Here is a 12,328-nt window from a genome sequence, read left to right as displayed (position 1 = left end):
CAGCAAGGAACTCTTCAGCATCGTTAAAGAGCTCTCCAACCCCAGCGCCTGCAACAACGACATCACACCCTCGCAAGACCTCTGCGATTCACTCGCCTCGTTCTTTCACCGCAAGATCGCCGACATACACAACAGCTTAAGCGCACAGACCACGCACCCAACCACCGAACCAGCACCCCCCCACCACCACCCTCTGCAACTGGACCCCGGTCAGCACCGAAGACACCACCCGCACGATGAACACCATCGACTCTGGCTCCCCAACCGACCCCTGTCCTCACCACATCTTCAACAAAGCCGACTCCATCATCGCACCCCAACTCCGGGACATCATTAACAGCTACTTCGCATCCGCCACCTTCCCGGAGAGCTGGAAACATGCCAAGCTCAGCGCCCTCCTGAAGAAACCCACCGCAGACCCCACGGACCTCAAGAACTTCCGCCCCATCTCGCTCCTCCCCTTTTTTGCAAAAGTCATCGAGAAGATCGTCAACAAACAACTCTCCGCCTTCCTCGAGACAAACGGATCCCTCGACCCCTCGCAGTCCGGTTTCCGAGCAAACCACAGCACCGAGACCGCCCTCATCGCAGCTACCGATGAGATCAGGTCCCTGCTCGACAACGGGAAAACAGCCGCACTCATCCTCCTGGACCTCTCAGCAGCCTTTGACACCGTATGCCACCGCACCCTGACACAACGCCTTAGCAACACTGCAATCCAAGGAACGGCCTTGGAGTGGATCATCTCGTTCCTCGCCGTAAGAACCCAGAGAGTCCGCCTCCCCCCGTTCCGATCCGCGGCCACCGAAGTCATCTGCGGCGTTCCGCAAGGTTCCTCGCTCAGCCCCACCCTCTTCAACATCTACATGAGCCCCCTTGCAGCCATTGCACGCCAACACAACCTAAACATCATCTCCTACGCCGACACCCAGCTAATCCTCTCCCTCTCCAACGACCCCGCCACCGCCAGAGCCAGCCTCCAGGAAGGAATGAAAGACATCGCGGAATGGATGAAGCTCAGCCGTCTGAAACTGAACTCAGACAAGACGGAAGTCCTCATCCTGAGATCATCCCCCTCTGCCTGGGACGACTCCTGGTGGCCCCCTGCCCTAGGCACCGCCCCCAACCCAACGGACCATGCACGCAACCAGGGCTTCATCCTGGACTCCTTCCACAAGATGTCCAATCAAGTCAACGCCGTCTCGTCATCCTGCTTCAACACCCTGCGCATGCTCCGAAAGATCTTCCGGTGGATCCCCACCGAAACCAGGAAGACGGTCACCCAGGCCCTCGTCACCAGCCGACTGGACTACTCCAGCGCATACAGAACGCATCTGCACAACTCATCCTGGACATCCCCCGTCACGGCCATATCTCTGACCACCTGAGAGACCTGCACTGGCTCCCCGTCAGCAAGAGTATCACGTTCAGACTCCTCACCCATGCACACAAGGCTCTCCACGACACGGGCCCCAAATACCTCAACAGCCGCCTCGCATTCTACACACCCACCCGCCATCTCCGATCCGCCAGCCTCGCCCTCGCCACCGTCCCACGAATTCGCAGATCCACCGCCGGAGGAAGATCCTTCTCCTACCTGGCGGCCAAGACATGGAACTCCCTCTCCACCCACCTACGGCTGACCCAGGATCATCTCTCCTTCAGGAAGCAATTCAAGACCTGGCTGTTCGAGCAGTAGCGACTCCCCCTCCCCCCCCCATCGCCTTGAGACCCTAGCGGGTGAGCAGCGCGCTTTACAAATCTGTTGATTGATTGATTGATTGGTTGCAAACTCTGTGCAGGTTTTTTGCCTCCTTTCATACTGCTGCCTGCAATTTCCGGTTAGCTGCCTGTGCTCTGCGGCTGTCTGTCTTAGTCTCCTCATGGTGAGACATGACACCTATATATATATATATATATGTAGCCTCAAGTATTATTAAGTTGGGTTGACCAACCCCACCCCCCAAGCTGAGCATTACAATTAGCAGTATTACCATCAGGCATTGGCATTCCTGTATAGTCTCATTTCAGACCGAGCTCTCCTACAGCTCCTTTGAAGGAGGTAGTATTTTTAATTGTCTGCCAGGAGTCTCTCATATGATCTTCATCCCCTTCTTCGCTTGACTCACTCAAGCAGGCCCCCCAGGCTACCTCTTGAAGCACTTCTGCGTTGCCCAAGAAGAACAGCTCTGAGCCGATATGCAGCCTGCAGCAGACTCTGAAGCTTCAGCGTGTACACCCAGCCTTGGACGGACACTGCATTGCCAACTAACATGTTGACTGTTCGGGGACGAGTCACATTCTGCTCATAGCATCCACTGTCCCGGGAGCAGGTCCGTACGAGAAGGTTCATCCGGCCATGCTTCCATGGGCCCCATCTTGCTCTGTTCGTAGGTTTTTTAGGTGATCAATGGACGGCGAGGATCTCCAAGCACTTTCTTCTAGTCTCAAGTTGCATCTTTCCGCATTCTGGCTGTCGATGAACCAAGGTTGGAGTCTTTGGTGGATATTCTTTTTAGTTGTGAAGGCGCAACTGAGTCAAGCATGTTCCAGATGGAAGTGTTATAATGAACAGTGAGAACGTTGACATCTACCATGTCCGCTTGGAGGGGATCAGGAGGTTGTTACTGAAGGCAGTCAGATCATTATCGTTTAGGTTCCACAGACTTCTTTTCCATTGTTTAGGTTTCTTTAGTTGAGATTTTTTTCAACTCACCACATTAGTGATGATAAAGGTGATACGGTGGTGATCTGACCATCCACAGGGGACAATGGAGTCAAGCCCTTGATGTGAGGAGGGGTGTCACAGAACTGAAACGGCTCAAGGTCTGATAAAAAGGTTTTGAAGTTGTTCACTGCATGGCCATTCAGATCATTCCATTGTAGGTTGAAGTCTCCCAGCAAGATCTGGGTAGCTTGCTGATCAGTGTTGGTTGAAATGATTTCCATGATTTGTTCAATGAAAGGGAGGTTGTCTACTGGGAGATAGTAGATTGCATGAAGTTTGTAAAAGAGTCTGTTGTTACTGGCAATATTGATGCCTGGGTATTCACAAGGTGGAAGAGTAACAGTATTTGATTATTTCACAGCGAGGGTGTTACGGAAGATGCAGGCTACCCCGTTCACCTGGTCTGTCTGCTCTATCTAGCCTAATGGTGTCGAGATTATGGAAGATAAAAGGTCTAGTATAGGAGCAGAGGCATCATTAAGCCATGTTTCCGTAAGTTTAAGGATGTCCGGCTTGTGAGTGAGGATGAAGACAGAAATAACTGGTGCGTGCCTAACTGCCGATATGCAGTTGAAAAGCATGCCTTTAAGGTGAGTAGTGGCATTAGCTAAGAGAGTCTGAGTGATGTTAACATGCTTCAGATTGTCTTCGTTTACGACTCTGGAATCATGCCTAGGCTCTGTGTGGATTAAAAGGAATAGTTTGGATTTGGCCTGATTATCAGTTTCTGGATTTTTCGGGGGGTTATGAGAGATGAGGAGGGCTTGAATGTCACAATCAGTTAGTTGATCAGACAATATGAAAGGTCAAGAGGGAGTATTTGGGAAGGGTCTGGTTTTCCAACGTTGAAGAGGACGGTGAGGAAGGTGAGAGGATGGCATAGCACATAAGTTAGTGGATTGAGCATGGGTACCCGTAGGGATCATCGGGAACCTATTGGGCCTTTGAATGCCCACCAGCTCTGCGGTGATCGATGTGAGGCTCTGTAGGGCTGGCCTGAGTTGACAAAGGGTGAGTGAGATCTCATCTAGTCTGGATTCTAGAGAGGCATTGAAAGGTGTGGTCTTTGTGGGTGGGAGTGGGCCAGGAGAGGAAGGGAAGTCAAGGGTGCTGGCTGAGCGATCGGGAGCCCCTGGGGAGACCCGGTCCTAGGTGTCTGGTAGAGAAGAGCTGCCAATTTGGTGTCCGTTCCTGGGATGAATTAGAACCAATGTCCAGTACCGCAAGGCCCGCCGAGTGTCATATTGTTCTAGCAGAGATGGCCAGTTGGATGGAGCAGTTCATTGCTCAATCTTCGCCCCTGGCTGCTGTGGCCTCCGAATACCAGTTGCCACCGGGAGTTTGTGAGGTGAGAGATGCTGAATGTCAGTTAGGAGATCCGACTCATCCCCCCACCCGCAGCGATAAGGCAGAGGGCGACAGTGTGACTACTGTGCTTCTGGCTGACGAACGAGAGTGAGCGGCGACCTGCACACTCTTGCCCCCGCCCTCCAATCAGGTCATGACAGTCCCAGGGTGTTGATCCAGTGGCGTACCAACAACAGATACTCTACTACCGTATACTCACCTGGCCCATAAACACACACACAATATAGTTGGGTAAACCGCTGGAGTCAAAGTTTATGATTTTTCTCTACAGTTTCAAGATTAGTTACTCAATACTCCTAACTAACCTTTCACTGATCAAAAAGTTCTTTCCTCTGGTCGATGGACCATTAGTTGAACTAGTTGATGGTGAAATAACATAAACTAATGTATTCTTTATTTAATGTAAATAACCACAGACAGAAAATTCAACCATCAATCAAATATACCACAGACGATGTCTAAAGAAAAAGGAGAGGATAGAGAGAAAAGAACATCTACAAATATGAGAATTTTATAGTTACCAAGAATGGTGGGAAGATCAACCCCCTTGGCAGAGGGCTGGTAAGGGTCCCCCAGGATAGATCGTTTTGGTAGGACTGCAGGGCTGTACATGCAGAGCTTTAGTAGACAGCAACTGCCATCTTGGCCAGCCAAGCCACACCCCCAAGAGCTATATCTATATATAACTATTTTGAATGTACTCAAGAATTCCGGGTGTGAGCAGGACTATTAATTGCTTATGACTTTAATGAAGATTCCCCTAGGGGATTTCAGGTTTACAGATTACTAACATTCCTTCCACAATATATCAATATATTTTGTTCATATGGATAACTATCAATTATACTCATATTAAATGTGTGCTTTCATCTTTTTAGGACATTGGACACTCATTATGTCTGCATCATTTACATAATCACTAACCTGTGTGTTGTTTATCACTTTTTGCATACATCCACCAAATGTTGGAAGAACACATTGTATTATATAAATCTGATTTTAAAGAAGCATAAAAGTCACAATTAAGAATTGAATACTCCCAACAAATGATTCAGCACTGTACTCAAGATTTAAGCAACTGCTCCTTCGAACAATTCGTATAATACACAACAGGGAGCGCATTGTCAGTAATCCCCTCAAACTTCCATTCCCTCCTTTTCAGTGTGTAAAATTCCTCTTTTGAAGTATGGAGTGCTTATGTGTTGTATTGCGGAGGTGCTTAAATGCTCGGGCAGTATCTACTTCTGTTTCCCTTGTTCTCTTTTATTTCTTTTGAAAAGCTTAAAGAGGGGGCCGGTTCAGCTAAACTCAGCTGGATTACTTTTCAAGGAAAAAGATAAGTTCAGTTAATGCTGCCTTACGATAAACATCGTTGGAAAAAAAGACAAAAGTGTTTTCTTTTTTTTTTACACGATTTATACCTTTATTGACGTGCTCTGAACTCCTGCTCATGGTCAGATGTATTCAGTGTTTGTAAATTCTGTGACAAATATCTCCAGGAAGGGAAACAGCCTTTACAACGAGGTTTCTACCTCGTTGTTCCTTTACCACGCATTTTTTAGCATGCATAGTTTTTCCACGTGTATGCCTTTCCAACCCATGCCTTTACCACGCATTTAAGGTAAGTTTGGGGGTGTGGGGGTCTCCCCCAACAAATACGTTGTTTTTATATATCAAAAGAATGCATGGTAAGCAATGCGTGGTAAAGGCATGCAATGTTTTTCCCGTCGTCCAACCCTCCAGGAAGAACTAAGATTACAAGTAAATAACTTTTCTTTATTACAGGAAGAAAAGTAGGATTATTTTACAAAATTTGTCTCCTTCCTTTGTCCTGTTGCCAAGCCCATCAGAACTGTTTTCAAAAGCCCTGATCTGCCAGAAAGTGAAACGCTAACATCTTAGTGCAGAACTTGGCTGCATTCTTTCATAAATGTCTTCAACCACCAGTGAAAGTACTGTATAACATCCACATAACTCCCGTGATCAGACAATTGGCGAATTGGAGATAAGCTGTGCTTATTTCAGATATGCTCTCTTTAATCAGTTTACATTTTCGAGATCTAAACTTGGAATGTTTGTGGTGACGGTGTTGCACAATGTGAATCTTCATCGTGAGGAGAGTGTAGGCTGCATTGAAGGTCAAGTGACTTTAAGCTTCGCTCTCATTAACTTTAATCATTAATGTCATCATTTTATTGTGCATGGTCACTTTGACTAATCTGAATTGCTCCTTGTTTTGACATAGGGATAAAACGCCTCTAGACATTTAATAACCCCACTGAATCCAACCCCTTAGATCATTAATGATCATTAATCATTATCATCATGTATTGTTTTCTCCCCTGTACACAAAATGATAGTGTTGTCAGTCCCCTCATAATTAAAAGATCTAAATGAACAAGAACCACCACTGGTGTGTTAGTAAAGAGAAACAGTGGCAATGGGTTAGGAAGAGGGGTTTAGGAATGATAAATGATGGTGTTTGGATGCCATGTCTATCGAATCTGAGAAGATCCGATGCACCTTCGGAGCAGTCTGAGAAGTTTGCACTGCTGTGAACTAATTATGTTTCCACTACCGTCTTCCAAAAGCTCTATGTTATGTAATCAACCAAGGATTCACTTCTTTGTGGTGTAATAGAGTAAAACTTTAATTATTACATTGATTTAGTGTCTGATGTCTCACTGATTGCCTGACTATTATATTTTCTATCCCACAGAAGCAGTGGTGGCATTCATTGGAGGTCTCACGTCCAACTCTACTATTTCTAATCATATGGCCTTTTTTCGTTCAATGGTTGGTCCATAAGCATCAAACCAGAAAAAGGTGACTTTTAATGTTTTAATTTCCAATGATGAAAACATTGCAGCAATGAGTTTGGACTCAACAACAAGACTAGGAACTGTTTTCAACATCGCTTATGAACTAAATACTAAGTGAAGATTTGAACAACGTAAGCCTTCTTTTAATACAACACCTTCTCCTATGTGGTGCACAAGCTGTATGACCCATCTGGAGGCTATTTGCACTAATCTGTAAAGATGAATGGAAATTGTGAAGGAATAAGTAATGTGAACAAGAGAAAACTAGTTGAACGATTTACACCTCCTAAATAGGTAAACCTACATTGATATATTGTATGTGTGTGTGTGGTGCATGAGAGATGGATATATGTGGTGCTTTCATATGGTATGGAGGATGTAGTGATTAGTTGGGGACATATCACATTGCTTTTCTGGATACACGAAAATATGGCATCCTAATAACCTCAAAGTTTGTTATATACCCTTAGTTAGTGTTAGTCGACGCATACACTACAATTGCATGTTTTTTCTACCACTGCTGTACATGTTAGACTTCAACAGAATCACTTGCCTAAATCTCTTCACTTGCCAGACGCACAATATGGCTTGGAAATTCATATTTTGAAGAGTGAAGCCCCAAAGATTAGTTTTAGACATTGACAAATCTAAAAACATAATTTTTTTAAAGTTCCTTGCAGCCAGCTTTGATTTTTGCAATTCTAATATATTACTCTGTCTCTACACCTAGCAGGCCATGATTCAAGAGAGGCTGACCCCAATGCAGAGTATTATATCTTCCTTCGCATCGTTCCCAGATCCCATCACTAGACTCAGGATTAATTGAAGTATGCATGCTGTGAGTATCATGAGCGTATGATGTGCGATTGCATGTTCTGATTTTTTATTTACTTTCCACGGTAGTGCTAGCAGGCTCACTAAACAAAGGCCTATGTTAAATCTTACAACCTTGAAAGTTAACTGGTGCATCTTAATTATAATAACAACAAAGTAATTTACTAAGCACCTAGTTACTTCTAACCAAGTGTCCCAGTGCTGAGGTTCTGCTCCTAACACATCTGAATAACCAAGTTTTACATTTTTTATGGAAGGATAGTTCAGTGCTTCTGTCTGGGAGGGATTTCTACATCTTGGATGCTACAAAAGTAAAAGAGCATCCCCCGATGCAGACTCTCTTTACAATAGAAATGCAACCTTGGAGGTTGATTATTCTTGAATGATGTCTCTTCTGAACAGTACCTCCATCGACTACTGTCAAGAAACGAGAGTCCTGATCTCGTCTGAGATACTACTTCACCCTCTGAGCTTTGCCTACTTCGGACTGGAACATTTACCAAACTAGGACAGGACACAACCACAAAACTTTCCTATTCTAGGACTGGTCATCATTGTATAATACTGCCATGTTCTTTACGAATATCCTTCATGAAAATTCTGCACTGCACTTCGTCCATTTTGGCAAAGCACTGTGGAAACTTTGCAATGAATTATAAATAATATTGGTTGAAAATGTCTGTCCAGTGTTATTTGTTTGAAGGACAGGTAGGAGTTCTTGGATAAAGCTTAGTGTTCATCTAGAAAACCTGCAGAGAAAAATGGTGAGATGAGAAGTTTTAAAAGAGGGTTCCATAATCTCTTGTGATAATGTAGACTGTCCGGCCACTTCTCTGACCACATCATGTCAGTAGCAGCCGTGGCTCATTTCTGAACTACTGTCATTTGTTCTCTGCAATAAGTGTGTATTATTTTAAAAAACAAAAATGAGTCTTGTTGAAGTGTATGAGAATTTTAAGTACTGTGGAAATATCACAGGTGTGCCACCATAGGTCCAGAAGGGTTAAATCCATGTCAGATTTCAGGATAACGACTGACTATATGCATGAATTTCATTTAGATTCAAAGGATATGCTGAAAATATGGCATGCATCTGAGCCTCAATAATGGAGACCTCCTAATATTAGGAAACAGACACATCCAATATTTGTAATGTGATAGAGCAAATACCTATACAGGTGCTTTTGGTAGGAACAAGCTGATTCAGCTTTCTTTTATTGTAAGTTATCTGTTTCTTAAGTTAGGTTAATGATAATCACTTACACAGGTATCCTATTAATTTTGTGCTGTCCTTTTCTGTAATTAATGTTTGTTATAAGAACATCAATCGTGTACCTTTCATCTGCATCTAAGGAGCATCAAAATGTTAATTGTATGGTTATCATTAGGCAATGCTGTGTCTGAGTCTAACTGTATTGCAATGGAGTAATTAGGAGAGGTTTAAGGTGAAGTGAGATCTATAGCATTTGGAAATAGTGAGCAACGGTTTATAAAAACGTTCATTTAAAGGAAAATGAGGCTTAGCAGCAGAGAAAAGTGGAAAAGTTTAAATCGTAATATTGTACAGTTGAAAATGGCATATGTGGGCAACCAATGAATTGTGCTTTTATAAAGAAAAGTGACTAAACCAGAACAGGGGCTGCCATATTACAAAATACCTGGAATCAGGGGCCAGAACATAAGTAAGAAACAGGGATTCCAAGCAAAACCAAATACTGTGAAGACATCAGTAAATGCTGTCAACATTGAAATATAACATAAATGAAGAAGATGAACAGATGCTGGAAGAAAGTATTTAGTGTTCCATATGGTACTCAGTGCTCCAGTGATCACTCAGTGAAAAATTAAAAATGACACAATGTGAATATTAAAAAGGTCAATGGAACAACAATAATTCATCAGTTATTAACACTGCAATCATGAAAAAAAGAAGAGTAGATGGAGTAATCCAAAACATTTTCCCAATTGCTCATTCGTCAACAGCATTTCAACCCTTCATGGTTATTGGGTCACCATCAGAACTGAAAAAATAGATAAGGTAGGGAGCCAAGAGCTATTAAAAAAAGGATTTCATATAAATACAAGAATGAGCGGAGGGATTTTTGGGGTGAGTGGAACGAGAGGCGGTGGTTTATGGAGGCCGATGTTGTGGAGGGCTTTGTGGGCGTGGGTAAGCAGCTTGTAGGTGATTCTCTTCTTGATGGGGAGCCAGTGTAGTGCCCACAGGTGTTGGGTGATGTGGCAGTGGTGCAGTAGGTTGAGGACTAGTCTGGCAGTGGCATTATGGATGTTCTGGAGTTTGCAGGTGAGGTTCATGTTGATCCCAGCGTAGAGTGCGTTGCTGATGGAGGATCCTTGGGGGACTCCGCAGGCAGTTGGTGGGGGATCCAACAGGAAGGGGGGGGGAGCCTGACTCGCTGCATTCTGCCAGAGAGAAATTAGCGGATCCAGTCGAGGGCTTTGTTCTCGATTCCTGCGTCGTGGAGTCTGCGGGTTGGGGTGTGATGTGAGACTGTGCCAAAGGCTGCGGAGAGGTCAAGGAGGACGAGGGCCACAGTCTGTCTTCTGTCGAGGAAGAAGCGGATATCATCTGTCGCAGCGATAGGGGCGGTTTTGGTGTTGTGGTTCTTCCTGAAGCCTGATTTGGAGGAGTCGAGGATGTTGTTTTCGTTAATGAAGGAGGCGAGTTGGCTGTTGACAGCTTTTTCAATGATTTTCGCCGGGTAAAGAAGTAGGGAGATCGGTCTGAAGTTCTTGAGGTCGGTGGGGTAGAGGGTTGATCTTGGTGTGTTTCCAGTTGTCCGGGAAGGTGGCGCTTTCGAAGGAGTGGTTGATGATTCTTTGCAGCTGCAGCTCTGTTGTATATGTGGTGGGGGCAGGGGTCCCTGGGGACTGCAGAAACTCATTGTCTGGACTTCTTTCTTGAGTTGCGACTGATTTGACTTTTCTGGCCACCCTTGTATGTTTAGCACCACATTATATGCTCTGCCCTGGATAAATTAGAGTGCAGCTCCTGTGGGAAGCCCTTTTTACATTAAATGTTTTCAATTCCATTGTCTTGACAAACACAACTGAAACATTATTGTAAATCTGTGCAATCCTTTTTTTGATGGCTCTTAGCTCCCTGTCTCATCTATTTTGTCAGTCCTGATGATGACCCAATAACTCAGAAGAGTCAAAACACTGTTGCAGAATAGGCAAAATTGCAACCTCTTTGGATTATTCCATTCGCTGTCACTTTATTTATGATTGCAATATTGATAACTGATGAATTATTATTGTTCATTGACCTTTTTAATATACACATGGTATCATTTTTTATTTTTCACTGTGTGAACACTGGGCACCTTATGGAACAGTAAACACTTTGCCTAAGCTTTTGCTTGTGTTCTTCATTTATGATAGATTTAAATGTTCCAAGCATTTACTGATGTCTTCAAAGTAATTGATTCTGCTTGAAATCCATGTTTCTTACTTTTATAAAGCTAATGCCTTTGTTACAGCCAGCAACAATGAGTATCTGATAGAGACATCTAGCCGCAGATTCCTTAACTTAGAATATCCCCAGGCGTGAGACTGGATCCGGAAATGTTTTGCAGCAGCACCTCTGCGCACCGGGGATGGCGCCAAACTACCCAGCCCTGACATCGTCCACGTACGTGACGTCAGGGAAGTCATATAAGTCCCTCCCAACACGCTGACATCAGTTTCCTTATTTTCCGCGTGCAACGTGGGTCCGGAGTGAGCGCCTCTGGTCTGTTCTTCAGGCCTCATTTTTGACGTTTCGCGTCGGGAACAGTGTGCAATGCTTTTGGGCTTTAAGTCTTCGAGAGTCCAGGTAGCTTGAGTCATGGGGTAGGAACGTCTTTGCATCCACTAGTGCTGCCCTACTGTCCTTAAATAAAGAGTGTGTTTTGGCTCGGGCTACTTCTGCCCTGTGGAACTTGCAGAGTCTTTGCGTACTGCCACCTCTGAAGGTGCTCGCATTGATCTCTTTCACCTCATCCGGGATGGCCGCGACCTTGCCGAATTCACAATCCGTTCAGCCTTGGATACTGCAGATTCTTTGGGCTGAGCCATGGCGAGTTCTGTTGCCTTAAGGCGTCACGCTTGGTTGCGAGATAGCGTCTTCCCTGAAAATATCCGGGAGTGACTGGTTGACTTACCCTTTGGTGGGGTTTTGCTCTTTGATGCTCACGCCGAGTCAGCGTTTCACCGGCTCCTGGCGGGCATTCCTCCTACCACTTAAGTCCTTTTCAACCTATCTTCTGTGGTACTTTTTCATTTTGCACCCTTTCGATGCGCTCTGTGTTTAACATGGGCAGTGAGCCTTATGTCTTCTTTTTTCTGTGGTCAAGGGTGCTTACCCTTTTATTGGCATCCCTTGGATGCGTTTTGCTTTCAGCTGCCTGTTGGCTTTCTGTGGCCATGTTCCACAGGTTGCTGTGTCCTCTGACTGTGGTTTTCAGCCGGTGGCTCAGCTCGATTATGTCATTACGGCTCGGAACTCAGTTCACGGGTTCGGTTCGCTTCTGCGTTTTTTTGGCCTGGCTTATTGCCCTAAGAGGTGTCCCCC

The 12,328-nt window shown here is 44.9% G+C and overlaps 1 protein-coding gene across 9 annotated transcripts in view; it reads left to right on the top strand.

Moving 5' to 3' along the window:
- The window catches only part of ACBD4 (acyl-CoA binding domain containing 4), a 454,150-nt gene that overhangs the window by 249,599 nt on the left and 192,223 nt on the right, over nt 1-12,328 (top strand). For 6 of the 9 annotated variants that reach the window (XR_013594976.1, XR_013594975.1, XR_013594977.1 and 3 more), the window contains one exon: nt 6,816-6,922. Coding sequence is in view for 6 of the 9 variants with exons in the window: in XM_078645133.1 (XP_078501259.1) it covers nt 6,816-6,922 (107 nt within the window). In the remaining 3 variants the exon portion in view is untranslated. Of the gene's footprint in view, nt 1-6,815; nt 8,429-12,328 lie in introns of those variants that run through there. The other 3 variants (XM_078645130.1, XM_078645131.1, XM_078645129.1) reach the window with 1 other exon arrangement.

Source organism: Lissotriton helveticus, chromosome 5_1 (genome assembly GCF_964261635.1).
Source record: "Lissotriton helveticus chromosome 5_1, aLisHel1.1, whole genome shotgun sequence".
Lineage (NCBI taxonomy): Eukaryota > Metazoa > Chordata > Amphibia > Caudata > Salamandridae > Lissotriton > Lissotriton helveticus.
This window is presented reverse-complemented; position numbering and strand designations above follow the sequence as displayed.